This window comes from Egretta garzetta, unplaced genomic scaffold (assembly GCF_000687185.1).
Source record: "Egretta garzetta isolate BGI_Z169 unplaced genomic scaffold, ASM68718v1 scaffold81, whole genome shotgun sequence".
Taxonomy (NCBI): domain Eukaryota; kingdom Metazoa; phylum Chordata; class Aves; order Pelecaniformes; family Ardeidae; genus Egretta; species Egretta garzetta.
This window is the reverse complement of record NW_009258671.1, coordinates 6,014,851-6,033,900: the sequence shown is the minus strand read 5'-3', so window position 1 is coordinate 6,033,900 and position 19,050 is coordinate 6,014,851. Positions and strand designations below refer to the sequence as shown.

Sequence of the window (19,050 nt, the reverse complement as noted above, 5' to 3'; positions counted from 1 at the left end):
CATTGACCCCTTGTGATTAAAGCACTGCACCAAGATCCAAGAAAACAGAAGTTTCTCCCCAGTTTTATTACAAGCTTTTTGCGGGCATGTCTTAATGCAGACGTAGAAAAGGACAATGCTAAGATTGTTTAATTTTATTTGTTCTCAGCTTCTGATTTTTTGATTTGTACTGTTTTCACATAGCAGTTACATGTAGTTACATGTAGTCTGGGAGGACCACTTATTTTGTACCTTCTTTATGTTTTTCAGCTAGATGATTGTGATCATCTTGATGGCAGTACTCGTAACAAGAAGTTCCTAGAAGCTCTTGTGGCAGATACCCTAAAATTGCTGTTGCACTGTTAGAAATAAAAATATAACTACAGTGGATTCAAACATTGCAAAACTTGTTTTCTTCAGTATCAGATAAAGCAGAAAATTAATATTTAAAGAAATAGGTGCTTGTGTTCAATGTTTGGGAAAAAGATACAGCATTAGTATAGCTCTAAAACAACAGGAAATATTATTCATTGCAAACTATCCATTTGCAATGAATGGCAATTCAAAGACAAAATAACAGTGTTTAAACACGCAAACCACATGTACACACAAAATATTTATGATTATTAGGCCTTCCCATTAGCCACTTAGGGTACTGATCACACATGATGAGTCATTACAAAAATTGAGTAGTTGAATTTTGCTCTGCTGCTTTAAGGAATACAATTAAACTGATGAAAGACAAGATGGCTGAAAGCAATAAAAAGCTTCCAGTGATAATAATGAAATTCAAAATGCAAAGTGGTAATTCCGTCTATACAACCAATAAAAGTCTGTTTTAGAAAGTTCAGGAAATAGGAACTTAACTTTCACTTCTAATGAAGTAATTGGATACCTCATTTAGATATAATGTATATGTTCCCAATGGTAAGATTTTATGAAGTAATAATTTTTGGTTAGGTGCTTATTACTGAAGTCATATGCATAGCTATAAAGCTCTTAACTTGAGATTTTTCTTTATGAATAAATAAGTACATCAGTACATTTTACAACGTATTTTAATCTTGCTAGCTCATCTTTTCCTATAGAAAAATACACTTTTATATACTATGTTTTATGTTTGACAAAAAACCAAAGCCCAAGTACTCATAGATTCAGAATGATCTGCTTCCTGTGTACTGCACCTAGAAATGCTATTCTCCTTGAGAAATTACAGTTCTGACAGAAAGTATTAATAATTTTAATTAGTGGTGTCATTTTCATTGTTTCTTCATTAAAGAACAAAACGCTTACCGCTGATCTACATAAACAAATTTTCCATCCATGGCAAATCGTGTAACAAATTCTGTTGCTTTGACTTTTATCTCTCCACTCTTTTGTGGAACAATATAAGGGTGTAACCTCCCAATTGCAACAAGACAGTTAAAGTTACTACTGTCCTTTTCTACATCATTTTCCTCTTCTACTCCCACCTCATTAGGAGGCCAATTCTTCATATACCCAGTACAGTGAATGGTACAGTATTTTCTGTGATCTAATAAAAAAAAAATGAAATAACAAGCAGTTATGGTTCAAAAAGTAAACCAAATTACTTTTTTTATTCTGTTCACCATGAGACCAGCAACTGTATTTTATGCTTACCTACAACAACTGTATAAGGCTATAGATAATTCTACAGACTATTTTTTAATTAATTTTGTACTACTTCATTTTGGCTTACCTGGAGAGAGCGCTTCTAACCCTATGCAAGATTTAGGAAGGTAGGCTATAGGTGTTGGCAGTTCAAACACAGTCTCACAGAAAAAAAAAGTAAACCAACAGTCTGGTAACCCACAGATCACTTTCTCTCCATACAGTTTCATATCTACTGTAAATTAAAATAAACTGGAGAGGCACTCTGTAGCTTCCAAATCAATTTACCTTTTGTGAACATGATGATCTTAACATATGTTTACTGCAATTGCTAAAAGAATCAGTTGAGAGAACAACCCCAAACAACCTAGCTTATTTTCTATTTATTCTTCTGAATTCCTCATTTTTTTTGAGAACACAAAATATTTTAAAAGTCGTAAATTACAGCATACACTGTAATTTATTCCTATGGCTGGTAGACTCTTTGCTGTCTATGTAACATGCAAACACCCTCATATCCATCCAGGCATAGAGATGACATTATGTGTCCTACAGTAACTATCTTTCAAAAAATTGCCAAAGAATTCTTGCTATCTGTATTCTGAACAAATTATTCTTTACATAGATTTGACTGCATTAACCCTATCAACCACGCAAAACATAACAACTCTGTAAAATGAAAAACTGAGTTATCTTACTGTGACTTTGTCACAGTTTCTCAGATTGTCAAGGTGCCTTCCCTCAATACTGCTTTCCAGAGAAACATTTATACAAGTTAAATTCTTATCTCACTAAATTAGTTGGCACATCAAGGGAGACTGAATTCTATTTACTTACAATGACAGATCTATTTTAAAACTTACTATTGTACGGTACATCTCAACAATAACAGGTTACATTGAAAAACAAAAGAGGAAGGATTTTTTCAGGGTCAAACAATTGCAGCACACCTTTGCAAAAATCAGTACTAAGGTATTAAATAAAAGCCCGAAATTACATTTTAAAAAGATCCATTCACTGAAAACTTGACAAGAGAATACTGCTGTACAGGCATACCAAAATATGAACTAAATTAAAATTACTGGAAAAATGAATGGAATTACACAGAGAAATTAACTTTACTATTAAAAGCAAAAAAAAAGTTAGATTCATACTTTTTACGTACACACAACACAAAAAGAAAATCAGAAAAAGAAGTTGGTTTACTTGCTTTTTTTTTCCTTCAAAACAGTAGATTTTGCAGGCCTTATTCACAGTTATCTTCAAGACATATGTTATTTAGTTTCATTCTTCTGATCTGCTCCAGTGCTTTCAAAAATTTCCCTGAGACTTCTAAAATTTGACTACAACAGACAATGCGCTCCTAAACAGACACTGTAACTCAGGTTCCTCCCTCCCTCTTTTCCAGGAGTGAATAGGGAGGAGAAAGAGTACAATTAGACTGTTTTTCAAAACGTGTCTCCAGTACACATGTACACTTCTCTACAGCTACTTTGCGAAGTCAGTGATAACTACAAGGGTCACACTACTGACTCGGAACTTAAATGTACCAAATTTCAAGACAGAAAGCCCCCACTTCATCTACACTGTTTGAATACCTTTCTTCTTTGGGTTGGACAAGCACTCCTTTTCTTCTTTGACTGTGGTCCTACTACATTTTATCCGACAGAAGAAGGAACGTCGAGCACCAGAAGTCAGTCGAGCTGGTCCAGCTTGAAAATCTGTGTGTACTTGCAAGCCAGCTTACAAAAATTTAGTAAAGTAGTTAAAAAAACAAAATCTGACAACAAAACTTCAGAATACAAGGCCTTTCCTTCATTTTTAGCTTCCAGCACATTCTCCTTACTCTTTAGTTTCCTAAATTTTGTCCTTACAATTAAAAATGAAAAAAGTGTAATAACTTAAATAGGGCAAAGAAAACGACTGTCACACAGATTCCAAAATTAAAAAGAACTACCAAACTATTTTTAAACCCTTCTTGATGTTTTGAATGATATTTTAATAAATATGCTTTATAAACTTTCAACTTTATTTGGTACAAGGAAGAACTGCAGAGATGCTTATAAAAGCCATCTATAAAATAGTGATTAGCTGCACAGTACATAACGTTTTCCATATTAGAAATAACTGTAAACAAAATAAGATTTGGTTAAATTAGGATTGACACTTAGCATTTTCAGAGAAGACAGTGATTCTTGATATTGAAGTATTTTATCCCATGTTCGACTACATCAGGTCTTTTGTATTGACAAGACCTATCAAATACAAGAAAAAAAAGTAGTATGCCTGGTAGGAAGAATGTCAGACCACATCTTGGTAAATGTTTAACAATGCAAATTTCAGTCATTCTTATTATCTAAAATAAATTCTTTTCTGGGCTAGCTTTTAAACTCTAAGTGCATTCTAAGCAGCAGATAAGCATTCAAATCTGTTTGGTTCATAGAAATTACACCTCAAGTTTGTACATCCACGCACTTATGAACACATGAGTATGTCCTGCATAATAACTAAATTTATCAACAACTCTTTAAAAAAATCCGAGCACATTCAAATATGACTTACTTTTCCCATCTACGAGCTTCTCCCTAGGAGAGATATCTGAAGAAGAAAGTTGCTCCTTAACTTTTGCAACATCTTTTGGATGCAAGTAATCAAACAAACTTTGTCCAATTAAACTGGCCTATTTTAAAAAAAAAAAGAACACAACAGAAACAAAACCCAAAAGATATAAGAACCATATCATTTTAGAACAGGACACCACACATATTATTTATCTCAGAAAAACAACTTTCTACACCATTAAAAAAAGTCAAATATTGGGGTTACTCTAAACATCAGTATTTTGATCCATATTTAATTTGGCATTGTTTAATATTATTTTTATAAAAATAGAGTAGAAAAAACATAATTTGTTACTTCCCCTTTGCAAAACAGCAGATTTAGTTGGATATTAAAAAATAGTTCTGTAAAACATAAATGTTTTATTTATGTACATAATATGATTCCTGATCCTAACCAAAGAATGTTACACCCAAAATAACTCTACTCACAGATTATTGGGGGGGAAGGTAGGGAACTAGGAAGAAATATTCCTGCTACCTAATGACTGAGCTCTAATTTGGTTGGACAGAAATGGCACTGCTGAGTCAAGAGCTGCCTGGAAGCAGAGTCCAGCTCACTTCAGCTCTCCTTAGTACGGGATATTTACAGAAATCTCCCTAGCTGGGATCCATTCAACCTGCTGACTCTGCTGATCCAAAGTAACTGGTCTGCTGCATTACTGTAGGCAGCACTACTTTCTTTTGAAACAGGAAGGAATTCTCACAGAAGTGGGCTAGTTTGGGATTTTTGATTGCTTACCTTCACCACAGCAGGTCAAATCAATGGGTAGAAAGGAGCTGTGTTGATAAGCAGTGTTCTAGATTCAAATTGCAACTCATTTTGGACCCATGCCACTTGCTATGTTATCACTGCATACATAAAGGGGAGCACTTTTCCAGCAAGCCAGAGTCAGAAATGGATTTAATGAAAAGCTTCTAAGAGAGCAGAATAAACATAGAGCCTCTTTCATTTGCCCAGTCCCCATCTAACCCTAATGCAGAAGGAAAATGCTGAGCGCTGCTGAGAAAGGCTCCTAACAGCCTTGTCAAAATATATAGGTGTAACAGATCAGGCTGCAGGATGGGATTAATAACCTAGAATGATTCCCAAATAAGCTAATAAATTCATGGGTAAAGTCAGTCATGTTCTCTGAACCTCTTTGGCTGGAATAGTGAAGATCTTACCGGTCTGGAAGTAGGCATGTCTGATGTGAGAGATTCCAAAAGGTAGTTTTTAGTCCTTGAGTAAATTCAGTGTAGAAGTTCGGTTTTGGTTTGGTTTTTTTTTTTTTTTTAAAAATATGCTTTATGCTTGCTCCCATAAGATGATTCATTTAAATTCAGTGTAGAAGTTCGGTTTTGGTTTGGGGTTTTTTTTTTTTTAAAATATGCTTTATGCTTGCTCCCATAAGAAGATTCATTTCACTTTAATTTAAAAAGATTAAGGGTTTTTTCAAAATAAATTAAAAGAAAAATCTAAAAAACAGAGTCCAGATTGGTTACCATTCCATTTTGAAGAAAAGGAACATAGCACAAATGGTTTCGTTTCAAAGTTACAGAAGTAGACAGATGGAAGCACTAACTGTTTTAGCCTCTGTTTTTGGAACAGAAGTCATAGACACATGAACAAGTTCTCATGCTTTGATTATTTGTGGTAACTGTCCATGATGTTAAATGTCAACTAATGGAAGGTACTTAGATTATTCCTATTTCTCTTACTCTACAGGCTAAGCTAACTCACCCTGTATCAGTTTCCTTCAAGTTAAGAGTACATACACAGATAGTTATCATGGATGAGGTGTTATGCAGTGCATCTGAGCATAAAGGCATTATCAAGGAAAGCTTTAATTAACTTCCACTGCTGAACTACCAATTTTCCTTGGCCTAAAAAAAAAAAACCCAAGTCACTTCACCATTTAAAAGAAAATCTCTTGGAGATAGAAATGAGGACATCCTCAAATTATCCCTTCCTCTCAGACTAGTTTTCTTAAGGATGATCAATTGAAATCTGGTGCTATTACTCAGGTCAGGAACACTGACTGTACTTTAAATATTTCGTTCCAGGATATTCAGCCTTACTCTGAAGGAGGTTAAATCAAAGAAATTCCAAGAAATTATATACAAGGCCTGTTTTTTAGTAATATACAATAAAATGGAAAAGTTTAAAAATTTCTAAGAAAATTCAAGGTAAAAGCAAACCAAGAAACTCAGTAATAACCACCTGATTGTAATTAAGTATTTTGCAAACTGATTCTGAGACAAACAGAATTTTTCCTCTGTTGCATCCAACCACAAATAGGAATCCATCTGCAGCCTGAAAATATAAAGATAATGTCTTTAAAAACATACAATTAAAATACACAATGAATATTGATGACTACAAGGAACCACACTTTTACACCTGATTTTTTAAATTAAATAAGTTATAAATCACACCAAAAAGCAATTAAGATTGCAAGAACCAAATCAGACCTTTAACTACAGACAGCTAAAGTTTCTTAAACACAGCTTTGGAAAAAGAGGCAGCCAGCTACAAAACAGCTTAACTTGGGAGTCATCTTACACATCTTGGTGAAGTCTGTTATTGCAACAAAAGAAAAAGACAGTTGCAAATGAGAAAAGGTAAAGGGGTGTGGGTATATTACAAAGTATGAAAACAAGAAGAAAGATTTTCTTTCAAGTATTATTTCTGTATCTTTTGCAAAGTACATCTTTAAAAATTTAAACAAAGGAGAGCAAACAATTGCAGGTATATTAATGTGTAATTAAAAGCATTCTCTATACTTGCATGCAGACTTCAATATCATCATAAGAATTTTATGTATTAAATACGCGGACTGTATACACATTTATCGTGCCTTCAAGGGCTACTGTCTGCCACGCTCACAAATCATCTTCATACCCCTTTACGACAGGGCCTGTATAGTAACAGCATTTATAAACCAGTCCTTATCAAGTATATCAAAGCACTTACTTGAAGAAAAAGATGGTAAAAAAAGCACTCTCCAACTAAAAACTCAAGTTGATGGCAAGCTTTAATAAGGACATCATTTAACTGAGAGTTTCCTTCCACTTACCCTAAGGATTAACTGTCGGAGCTCATCATCCTTTAAAAATGAAGGTTTATAGCGGACTTCTGTATAGGAGCTAGTAGAACCTGAAAAATAGGTTATTTGCAAACATAATGTCAAAACTTATATTTTATATTTACTTTTAACAGAATTATACTTGGTTTGTATTTTATAAATTTTCTTCGCAACCACAACAGCTGAATAAAAAAAAATTAAAAATAAAAAAACCTCATAAACATACGCTGGTAATGAATATGGGCACACAACTATTTTTTTCTTGCCCTTTATTTACCATAAAACAAGAAAACTTCTGTTCAGATATCTTTAATGTACTGCTAGAGAAATGGTATTATGAGAATTGAATTTTCTAGAAACATTTCATAGGCCTATTTCAGAATCCTTAACATTTGCTGTATCTGAATAATTCCAATGTTATAAATTGTCATGAACAATGCTTCATTACTACTATATACCCAGCAATCTGAAAAACGCTCTATTGTAGATAAATTTAATGTCTCACTAAATATAATGAGACTGACTCAATACATTTACTGTTCTAGCACCCGTTTCAAGTGCTCTAAAATAATTTTTAGCCATTACAAGCATATCCACCACTTTTTCTAGGTATTTTTTTAGGTAAACAGCAGTTGAACTTTCCAGCAAATTTCAGCATTCACTATAATTCCACATAGTATCTTGTTTTGAAGATACATATAATAACTAACTGTGCTGGACGGAGTCCAGATTTCATATCCTATTGTTAAAATACAATGTTTGAGCTGAAGATCTCTTGTAGATGCTTGTTTAAACTGCAACGGCAATTACTGCCCTGCTAATTTGTTACGTTATTTCTTTACACAAAATTCTCAGCCTGCTTGGGCTGACAGGCCTCCAGAAATCCTTTTCAACCTACATTATTCTGTGATTCTACTGCTGTCAAGTTAATAGCATAATTTGTTTCCTACACTCCTTTGACTTAAGACTAATGGGGTTCTTATTAGATATGTTTATTCAGAGTCAACTTTTCTGCCACACAGATAGTCACTGATCTTTGTGTATAGTTGACCAAACCATTATTCTGAAACAGTGCTGCCAAAAAAACTGAAATTCTGTGTGCAGCATGCTTATAGACCATGTGATGTTCAACTTGTATTTGGATATAATTTTTTTAGGGGAGGGAAAAAAAATCCCAAAATCTAGCAATAGCAAAAGGAGAGGAAAGAACATATCCTGGTTTGATCCTGATACTAAACCATTCACCAAGATCCATGATTACTTTTGCTAGGTGGCCAAGGATATAAACTTTTAATAACTCTTTTTCCTGGTACTCTCTAACATTTCATGTTGTTTAAGACTTTAATGTAATCAGAGTCATCAACCATTCTGTTAAAGTATGTTTTGTGTTGAAACATTCCTTTTGACTACTGCTCTTGCAGGAAAAAAATTAAGTTTGAAAGATGATTATGTCCAAATGTAATTTTTTCTTTAGTTTTACACAACTGGTGGTTACACAACTGCCTGAAGTGAGTTCTATGTGCTCCCTACCAGTGCAACTACTTACATCAGTTACTTTAGGTAAGCATTTTTTAATGGTCTTTTTCCATGATGTTGTAAATTTCAAAGTCAACAGATAAACATGAAATTCCAATACAGAGACAAAGGGTTGATGCAAACACAAAGGTGGAAATAACAAACAGGAATATGAAGACCATTTGCTTCTCTATTAGCAGTACAGCTGTTGGCATTGGCACAGCACCACAGATATTACTGTTCCATAAAGTATGATGGGAAGTAGAGAGATCACAGAACATACATTTCATTTGGGGGTTGGAAAATAATGAAAGACAGACTTGCTTGATCGCTGTAATTTTTTAAAAGAATCAAGGAGTGACTCAATTGCAGACAGAAAATATCAGACACTGAAGGGTGGCTTTTTTTTCTGGTACACTAAGCAAAAAGAAGAAATCTAGTTCTGGAAGCTACAAACATGTACATTTAAATGAAGAACAGACTCAGAACTGAATTCAGTAAGGAAATGTAAAATAAATGACCTTTGATTTATTTAACATCAAAGAAGATACACAGTATAACTCCTGATAGATCAAGGACTTTCAGGATTAGTTTCCTAAAACCCACCTTTTAAAGATTTTAAGTGTTGCACAGCCATCCGTAAGACTGTAAGCTTGTCTAGCTTTCGTGCCATGGGATTGCACTGAGGTATCATAGCAGACAATTCCTCTATCAAATTATTCATTTTGTCTCTTCTTCGTTTCTCTGTTTGACTGTGAGCCTCCCTACGAAGAAAAATTGTTTTAAGAAAGATGTAGGATACATGACTTTCCCCATAATATTAATTCATTCAATTCTGGGAACGGAACATATCACAAGAAGTACTACTGCACTGAAACAGTTTTTCATACGTTACTTGTATTTGACAATTGAAATATACTCACTTGAACAAAGCAGAAATAGTCACAATAATTATGTGAAATATTGAGGGGAAAAAATACCTCAAGCAACACCTTGATTCTATGTGGCAGGAGCAAGAGTCTATGAAGACTTATAAACATTAAATTCTTGTGACCCTTGACATCCAAGTGAATACCTTGACACCTTATTGTGTACCAGAGAACTTCTGATGTCACTAGTAATCACTGGAAGACATTTCTGCTCCCTGGCCCTATCTCTACCTGGCCTGTGTAACTAAGATGGGGTGTTTATTCTGCTCTGTTTTTTTGTTTGGTTTGGGTTGGTTTTTTTTTTAAACAAAGAATGCTCTAAGCACTTTTTAAAGCACCTCTGAACTCTGTTTTATGCAAACTCACAACAATCTGAGATGAGCCATATCTTCTTGTTATCTCTTCACCTTAAAAATTACTCAGATTGAAGACAGGCCCAAACACAAGCATTTATTCATAGCACAGCACAAGCAACAGACAACACATTTATATGTGCTTGTAAGAGATGTAGTAGCAACTGAAAGAAAAAGCTATGCCTCAACTAATTTCACCAGAGGTATTTCAGAAAGCCTTCCCCCACATTCACCTGACAAGGTGGTAGGAAAGTGTTTCAGCCTCTGAGCATACCTTGTGTCTCAGGTTTCATCTCTGTCCAAGAACACAATCACAGAAATAGAGCTTCTCTTCTTGGACAGTTTTCATCAGAAAACCCCTTCTAAGGCACATGACAGTGCATATCACAAATATGTTTATATTTCAGCTCACTTTTTATTTAATTTGTTCTAGTGGAGTACATTAGCTTTTCTAGCTGACCTCCTCCCTCTAACATCCTCCAGCAGATCAAGAAAAGTTTATTTAATCCTATTCACTCCTTATGCAGATGGCAAGCTAGCTACTCAATTAAAATGAAGATTATTTTCCTTTCTGATTGAGACCAGACACAGTCGTAGTTAAACAAACTGAGGGACAACATGTTTTGGTTAACTGATCTCCAAAACTCTTCCTCTTAGGTATACTGTAACAGAAAGCATTAAAGGTAATAAAGCCAACTACATCTGACCTATTGAGAAAGAACAAACTACAGTTTTAAAGACCTAGTCTTATGCTATTTTTATTATTTTCCCCCCAAATTAATCCCCCCTCCACACAAATAATTCCAGGTCATTCATTGAAGCAATTAGCTTTTCTTTCTCTAAAGCCTTCTTTAAAATTTATCAGTTATTCTCAGCTTTACAGGTTCACCCAACTTTTCTTCCATGTCAGGTAGGAACAGTCTAGTAATATATTGTGCATGCTCCTTGAATTATGAACCTCAGGAAGACAGATACAATCATTTGGGGAAAGAGAACAATATTCCACATTTAGAGTCAATAAGAAGTTACAGAAACTTGAACAGGTGGATGCAGAAATTCAGGTGATGACAGGATGATTCAAAAGGATGGCTGTTACATTCCCCAGTTACAAAGGAGAAGGGAGAAAAGCAAGTTCTCCAATAAGCTTGTGAAAAGAAACACTGGAGGGAGATAACTGTTAAGCAAACCTTCAAAGTGTCTTCTAATTGCTTTTTTTCCTCCAATTAATCAATAAAAACTGAAGGAAAAAAATTAACAGTACAACATGAAAGTTATTAAAGCAATGTAGAAAACAGAATCTTGTATAGCAATCTGGGATGCTCAGTAAAGAGAAATTAATTCTTGAGTTAAACAAAAAAACTGTAAATACATTTTGGAACACTTTCATTTCTTCCATTTAAATTACAAGAACACTTCATAATTATGAGTTAGCATACTGTATAAATAATGCTTTTGACAGCAGAGTGGATTATGCATTTCTGCTTTGACATCTCTGCACACACAACAAATGAAAGACACTTATTTTTAAAACAAGTTTATAAAGCAGCTCTAGTTTTACTAAGCGGCTCGCCTATAGTTTAAATTATTTGTTTGGATTAATCACGACTGCATTCAGTCACACAGAATTTCAAATCTTACTAGCGCTTTATGTGAGTTTCCACTTGGATTCAGATAAGACATGAATTCCAAGTGCAATGGCAAACCTTGAATAACTCTCTATACAAAAACTTGTTCCAGAACAAGAATACTTTGTCACGCGTTAGCTGAATCCATTTTCATGTGGGATTAAATTTTAAATACCTCCAAGTGTAGACAAATCTAGAAAAAACAATTCTCGAATTAATTCAGACTGAAGATCAGCTCCTCCCTTTATACACAACTTGAGTCTACTGCATTTAATTCTCACCTTCAAAATTTTAACCTCAGGTTTTTGCTAAACCATCTGAGATAGTCTGCAACACAACTTCCATTAAAATCAGTAGAAAATAAAATCCTCAAGGAGGCTCTAAAATTACTATACATTTAGAGGGAAAAAAGAAAAAAGTTTACTGTTAAATATTTGACAGTTTTCATGAACATTACCACCAAACTTATATTTCACTGTTACGAATCCTATCATTTACTAGTGTCCTGGTTTTGGCTGGGACAGAGTTAATTTTCTTCCTAGTAGCTGGCCTAGTGCTGTGGTTTGGATTTAGTACTAGAAGGATGTTGATAACACCCTGATGCTTTAGTTGTTGCTAAGCAGGGCTTACACTAGGCAAGGACTTTTTCAGCTTCCCATGCTCTGCCAGGGGCACAAGAAGCTGGGAGGGGACACGGCCAGGTCAGCTGACCCAAGCTGGCCAAAGGGCTGTTCCACACCGTATGACATCATGCTCAGTATATAAACTGGCGGGAGTTGGCCAGGGAGCAGCAATCGATCCTCAGGGATGGGATGGGCATCATCGGTGGGTTTTTCCTGGGTTTTGTTTCTCTCTCTCATTGCTTTCCTTTTCATTACAATTTATTATTATTATTTTATTTTAATTATCAACCTGTTCTTAACTCAACCCATTAGTTTTCTTACTTTTGCTCTTCAGATTCTCTCCCCCATTCCACCAGGAGGGAGGGTGAGAGAGTGGCTGTGTGGTGCTTGGCTGCTGACTGGGGCTAAACCATGACAACTAGCAAAATGTACTTTTATTGTAAATTAGTACCTGAAATCTTTTATTTTAACATGTTCTTCATCTTCACTCCTAGAGAAAACAAGATATAGTTTTACATTGCATATTTAATACTAGGCATGTCTTTCCTTGCATCAATTCAAGACGATACAGAAAATGCTACATATTTACTATGGCTCTAACAAAAGCAAACCCACAAAAATTGCTAACAGAAAAATAATCTAGCAAGTGATGCATAATAGAAAGACCAAAGCATAACTTCCAATATTCACAGTTATGTGAACATATTATGGGGATATTTCATAATTATGGGGCTATTTCTACCCTAGAGAAAACAAAATTAATGGAATATTCAAATAACTTAAGTCCAGGCTTGATTCTTTTTTTTAAATTTAAAAATTTACAAGAGACATTATCTATTCATGTTTTTATTTCCAAAAATCTTATTGTCGAAAGATGAAAAAAGCAACCCTAGCCTAGACAGGGCCTAAAATACGCATTTCAATTGCTCATGGTCAGAAGAAGTAAAAATTAAGTTTTTTCCCATACCGTGAAGCAATGACTGTAAAGTCTATGTAATAAAATTGTAAATGAAAGACAATCATAAAGTCTGTATCACAACAAATACTTAGCAGCAGAAGAATATAAGGGACAATTCAAACAAGGGCAATGATCTTTTTTCGTCCCTAAGATCACTGTATTCTTCACCATCATCTGTTAAGAATTTCAGAACGTGGCCTAATAGGTATCGTGCCAATTCAGTATGAGCAATTTGGTACTCGCAGAGAGGTAGTTCCCATACAAATACTGGCTACTATTTTCTTTAAAAGAAAAACTGATATTGATATTTTTAATCTTTATACAGCAGTTCTTCAGCTTTTTTTAATTGAGCAGTGGAAACATCTCACGCAGTACTCTAATGTCCATTCCAGAAGAGAGACCTGCTAGCCTATGACCAGTTTTGAAGAAGCATATGCTTTACCAGAAGGATTATAAGGAGACAGGCCAGTCAGTCAGCAGCTGCTTCCTATGAGGAAATGGAAGTAGGACACAGGACAGTTGAACATTACAGCTTTAGGGGAGACCCAAAAAGCTGCTTCCACCTCTAAGCACTGACCCCAGAGAGAATCCAGCAGCCAGAGCCAAATTAACACGATTCAGAGATCCAGCTCTTCAACCCGGGATTTCACTGGAACCCAACAATCTTCTAGACAGTCTGATAAATCCAAACACAGGAGTAGGTTGGGCTCGCAAGACCCTAGGACTTTTCTTCAGTGAAAGTGTTTCAGATTTAGGCGAGTTAGCAATAACTAACATTCCTCTTTCATTTTAAAAGAAATATTTACCAGAAATGTGCATATACTGTGAACTCCAACAGAAGTTATATTGTCTGACTGTAAGAGGAGAAGAGGTAAGTAAGAGACTGTAAGAAGAAGAGTAAGCAGACCAACTGCAATGCAGCATGTGGCCTATTAACTAACTCTCCTTCTCCCTTGGGAGCTCCACTCAGGGAAGAAACTAGAACAAATTTGCGGCTCAAGGAATCAGTCACAGCCTTCAATGGATTTATATAGCCTCTGTCCTAACAGCTGTGTTGTTACTGATATAAATAGCTAGATTAAAACTACCTTGACTACATGAACATTGGGTGAAATTCTACCTCACGGCTATAATGTAGGTATACTTAATTGGTACTAGAAAGAACAGAATCTGTATTAATCAGGAAAAAATAAAGAATACCACCTTTTCCTCTATTTTCTCAATTGATTTATCAAACATACTTCCCCATTTCTTTTAAAATGGAAGCAGAGGTTTTAAAGACAGGAGTATTTTTATTCACACTTTTCCATCATGAGCACCATAGAAAAAAATCCACAAAGAAACAAACAATTTATCCCCGAAGAAATATTCTTATACTACACAATAAGCCATGTACCAAACACTGACTACCCTGCAGAAAGGGATCTGGGGGTGCTGGTTGACAGGAGTTTCAATAGGAGCCAGGAGTGTGACCTGACAGCCAAGAGGGCAAACTGCATCCTGGGGTGCAACAAACACAGCATAGCCAGTCAGTCAAAAGAGGTGATTATCCCACTGTATTCAGTGTTGTTACAACCTCACCTTGAGTGTGCAATTCTGGGCCCCACAATTTAAGAGGGATGTGAAGGTCCTTGAATGTGTCCAAAGGAGAGCAACAAAGCTGGTGGAAGGGCTGGAAGACATGTCCCACAAGGAGAGGCTAAGGACACTAGGTTTGTCTAGCCTGGAGAAAAGAAGGCTAAGGGGCTCTACAGCTTCCTCAGCCGAAGGACCAACCTCTACAGCTTCCTCAGGCTAAGGAGCAACCTCTACAGCTTCCTGAGGAGGGGAAGTGGAGAGGGAGGTGCTGAGCTCTTCTCCTTGGTATCCAGTCATAGGACATGTGGGAATAGTTCAAAGCTGCACCAGGGGAGGTTTAGACTGGGCATTAGGAAGCATTTCTTTACTGAGCGGGTGGTCAAACACTGGAACAGGCTTCCAAGAGTGGTGGTCAATGCCTCAAGCCCGTCAGTGTTTAAGAGGCATTTGGACAATGCCCTTAACAACACGCTTTAACTTTTGGTCAGCCCTGAAGTGGTCAGGCAGCTGGACTAGATGATCATTTTAGGTCCCTTCCAACTGAAATATTCTATTCTACTTTATAAAAAGAATACTGCACAACTACATATAAACAAATATATTTTCTAAGTAAGGTACCCAGGTGAAGAAAAAGAAATCACAACAAAGTAATCACGTGATTAATAACTATCGCATAACATACACACACAAAGAGTTTACTTATGTTGCACAGCCAATCTTAATTCTGGTTTGCCACCTTGTAATAGCATTATTTTAACATAGTTGTGCTAGTTCTATTTTAAAAAGCACCTGACAAGCTTAAAACAAACAAACAAAAAATGTTTACATGCACCCAACCTAGAAGAGTACGAGATCTTTCCTTCACCTCCCTAGTCTTCTTATTTAACTGTTACATTTCATTCATTCCCATTCCTCCCTTAACTGTAACACTATCAAGTCTGGTAAAGTTCTAAGCAAGCCAGAGAGTCTTCTTAGAAAGAATATCAGAAAACCTTAACATTGGATGGACCTATCCATCCTGTTAATTAGCTGTATGTTTATCACCTTGTACTGTACAAAAACCTGCCCTTAGACAAAGCATTCCTTAAGGCAAACCACACAAATCATCTAGCCAAATAGGAAAATGTGACATGTTTATAGCACTGAAAACAGAAATGGATTCATTCATAAAAAGTACCTTTTCTGAGGATCTCCATCAACTTCAACTGTATCCCTGCAGAAACAGGTAATAAAGTAAGCAAAATATAGTTTGAAGCACAAAAAGATAACTCGATATATCCAATGAAAAAAAGTCACAGAAAAACCTTAGTGGAAATCCCAACTTGATTAGTTATTTTCAGCAAGAGCATTAGCTTTTAGAAACTAATTACTAGTTCTTATAAAACAATACTGTTTCAATTAGTATTTCAACTTGGACGCAAAATTTTTTTGTGACAGAAGTTTCAGGAAATCAGAGAGAGATCCAAACTTCAGTGAAACACTATTGATGAACCAGCACTTTTACTGAACAGGCAAAAATCAACAAGTGCTACTGAAAAAGAATGGAGACTTTTTTTTTCCAGAAACTAATGTCTTTCTGGAGTTTTCAAGTGATCTACAAGATACACTTGAATCTCCAAGTCGACAATTATATCAACATCCACAGCATGGCTACATTCTGTAGATCAATGAACTACATATCGAAGAAGCAGTGATTAAAGAGAATTACTTTAATAATCACAAATACATGTACATTTCCTACCTCCCCCCCCCTTTTAAACAGGAATTTTCCACACTAGTTTGGAGATACTTGTAATGCACTAGATCTGCAGGCTGACTTGTGTCCCTTACTTTTGGCTGATTAATATAGCCTTGTATAGATCACTTTAAAAAAAATATTTTTCTATGTAAATGATTATTTGGTTAACTGGCATCTGTTTGGCAGTTATAAAACAGGAGAAAACAGGGACAATATCATCTCAGTAGTCAACTATGACCCACTTAAAAAGACTGAGTACTACTGTACAACAGTCCTCATTTTTAGGTCACAGGTCCGTGTGGATGTTTAAGTAAATGGCTGCCCTGGTCACTGAAGTAGCAGTTCTGATTCTGCAGTTCTAGATCAAAGAGCTTAACTAGTAATCTTGTTTCCCGCTTTAAGGTGATATTCTAGCATGCACTCGTGAGACTTCAAGCAACTTAATAACAATTTGCTGCAAAGAGAACTTGCCTTTACCAGCAGACAAAGAAGGAAAAAAAAAAAAAAAAAAGAGTCAGGATTGAAATTTCAGCATTAAAGACTCATTACCCAGAGACTTCAGGCCAGAAAATGATGTTAAAGAATCCTACACTTAAGGATTATTTTTTCTATTTCTAATAACTTGGGACTGTCAAAGAATGCATTTGGAAGACACTGTAGTAAATAACAGTAATAAATAAAGAAGATTAGACAGTTACTATGTTGCATATATAGCAGATGAATGTCTCAAATTTATGTTGAGACACATACAGAATTTATTTACTTACTGGTTGTCAGAATCACTTCCTTTGCGCTTCCTTGGAATCTCAGCCACAGAAGCATTGAAAGAAGTGGTGGTAGCAGGCTTAGTTATTGGATTCATGAGGCTGGGGACTCCAGAAGCAATGCAAGGGTTTCCATCTATTGAGAAATTATCTGTGAATGGGAAAAAAAGCTCAGAGTCCAGTAAGAGGTATATCATTGTGTATCCATTCTGATTTTCATTTGGAAAAAAAAAATTGTCTACGGGTGGCTTCTATGCCTCTGACACAAAAAAACCCATAGAAGTTGCACTGGTACAACCTAAGTACAGAAAAGAGTGCTGTCTTCCCACAGTCCTGTAATGACTTCATCAACCCAATCAACACACCAATGCAATATAAAACACACCTATACCCCTCCTTACACAAACTTAGCAGACTACACTTAAATCCCCCAGCATCTCAAACATCCTGCTGCAAAACCACAAGATGTGGCATTAGTTAGCAAATTAAAATACTGTGACTAACACTGAATTAAACTTAAAAAAATACATAGTAAACTATGTTTTTTAAACAAGCTGGACATCCAAAAAAAATGAAAGTTTGCCCTAACCATGTTTCTGACACAAAATCTACAATTACACATAACATCAGTCATGTAAGTTGGAAGAGTCTTGAAAGCTTGTCAAATTTTACCTCAAATTTCTCTTCACAGTTCTCCTCTCAAGGAAAACTGCTTTGTTTCTGGGAGGGACAGAAGAGAAGTCACAAATCAAGTAATCCTAGCGACCTACTGGGAAAGGAAAACTGTCTCAAGGAATATAAGCACTGTTACACTTTTTTTCTATCTCAATGCAAAGCTATCACAAAGAAGCACCCAGTTGATGTTTAGGTAAAGAATCAGAATTAACTCTGTTTCAGCAAATGTAGTCACTCTCTTAGGCTTCACGTGTCAGTGAGGAAAGTATCCTATGTGATACATCTAGAAACAAAAAAGAATTAACTCCATGAAGGGACAGATGAGGGATTGAGAGAGGTCATTTTAAAAAGTAAGCATCTCCTACTTTCAGCAGGCGGCAAAAACCAAGATGAGGGGAAGAAAGGATCGAGAGCAGCCCTGCCGAGAGGGACTTGGGGGTGCTGGTGGATGAAAAGCTGGACATGCGCCGGCAATGTGCGCTGGCAGCCCAGAAGGCCAACCGTACGGGGGCTGGAGCACCTCTCCTATGAGGACAGGCTGAGGGAGTTGGGCTTGTTCAGCCTGGAGAAGAGAAGGCTGCGGGTAGACCTGATTGCGGCCTTTCAGTACCTAAAGGGGGCCTATAGGAAAGATGGGGAAAATCTTTTTAGTATGGCCAGCAGTGACAAGACAAGGGGTAATGGTTTTAAACTAAACCAGGGTAGGTTTAGACTAGATATAAGGAAGAAATTCTTTACAATGAGGGTGGTGAAACACTGGAACAGGTTGCCCAGAGAGGTGGTGGAGGCCCCATCCCCGGAAACATTCAAGACCAGGTTGGGCGGGGCTCTGAGCAGCCTGATCTAGTTAGCGGTGTCCCTGCTCCTGTGGGGGGGTTGGACTAGATGACCTCTAGGGGTCCCTTCCAACCCAAAACATTCTATGATTCTATGAGTACTTTCAAAATCCATCAGGAAGAAAAACTGGATACTTTATTGTGAGCTTTCTTTTTTTT

General features: G+C 36.0%; 1 protein-coding gene across 5 annotated transcripts in view; it reads right to left on the bottom strand.

Moving 5' to 3' along the window:
• The window catches only part of ARNTL2 (aryl hydrocarbon receptor nuclear translocator like 2), a 28,087-nt gene extending 9,945 nt beyond the window's left edge, over positions 1 to 18,142 (bottom strand). For 2 of the 5 annotated variants that reach the window (XM_009648759.2, XM_035888526.1), the window contains exons 1-11: positions 18,053 to 18,142; positions 17,384 to 17,531; positions 16,056 to 16,091; positions 12,794 to 12,832; positions 9,419 to 9,576; positions 7,289 to 7,368; positions 6,433 to 6,525; positions 4,174 to 4,291; positions 3,210 to 3,353; positions 1,273 to 1,513; positions 232 to 338 (exon numbers count right to left, since the gene is read on the bottom strand). In XM_009648759.2, coding sequence (XP_009647054.1) covers positions 232 to 338; positions 1,273 to 1,513; positions 3,210 to 3,353; positions 4,174 to 4,291; positions 6,433 to 6,525; positions 7,289 to 7,368; positions 9,419 to 9,576; positions 12,794 to 12,832; positions 16,056 to 16,091; positions 17,384 to 17,478 — 1,111 coding nt within the window. In that variant the 5' untranslated portion in view covers positions 17,479 to 17,531; positions 18,053 to 18,142. Of the gene's footprint in view, positions 1 to 231; positions 339 to 1,272; positions 1,514 to 3,209; positions 3,354 to 4,173; positions 4,292 to 6,432; positions 6,526 to 7,288; positions 7,369 to 9,418; positions 9,577 to 12,000; positions 12,083 to 12,793; positions 12,833 to 16,055; positions 16,092 to 17,383; positions 17,532 to 18,052 lie in introns of those variants that run through there. The other 3 variants (XM_035888523.1, XM_035888525.1, XM_035888524.1) reach the window with 3 other exon arrangements.
• Between the last annotated feature and the right edge of the window lie 908 nt (positions 18,143 to 19,050).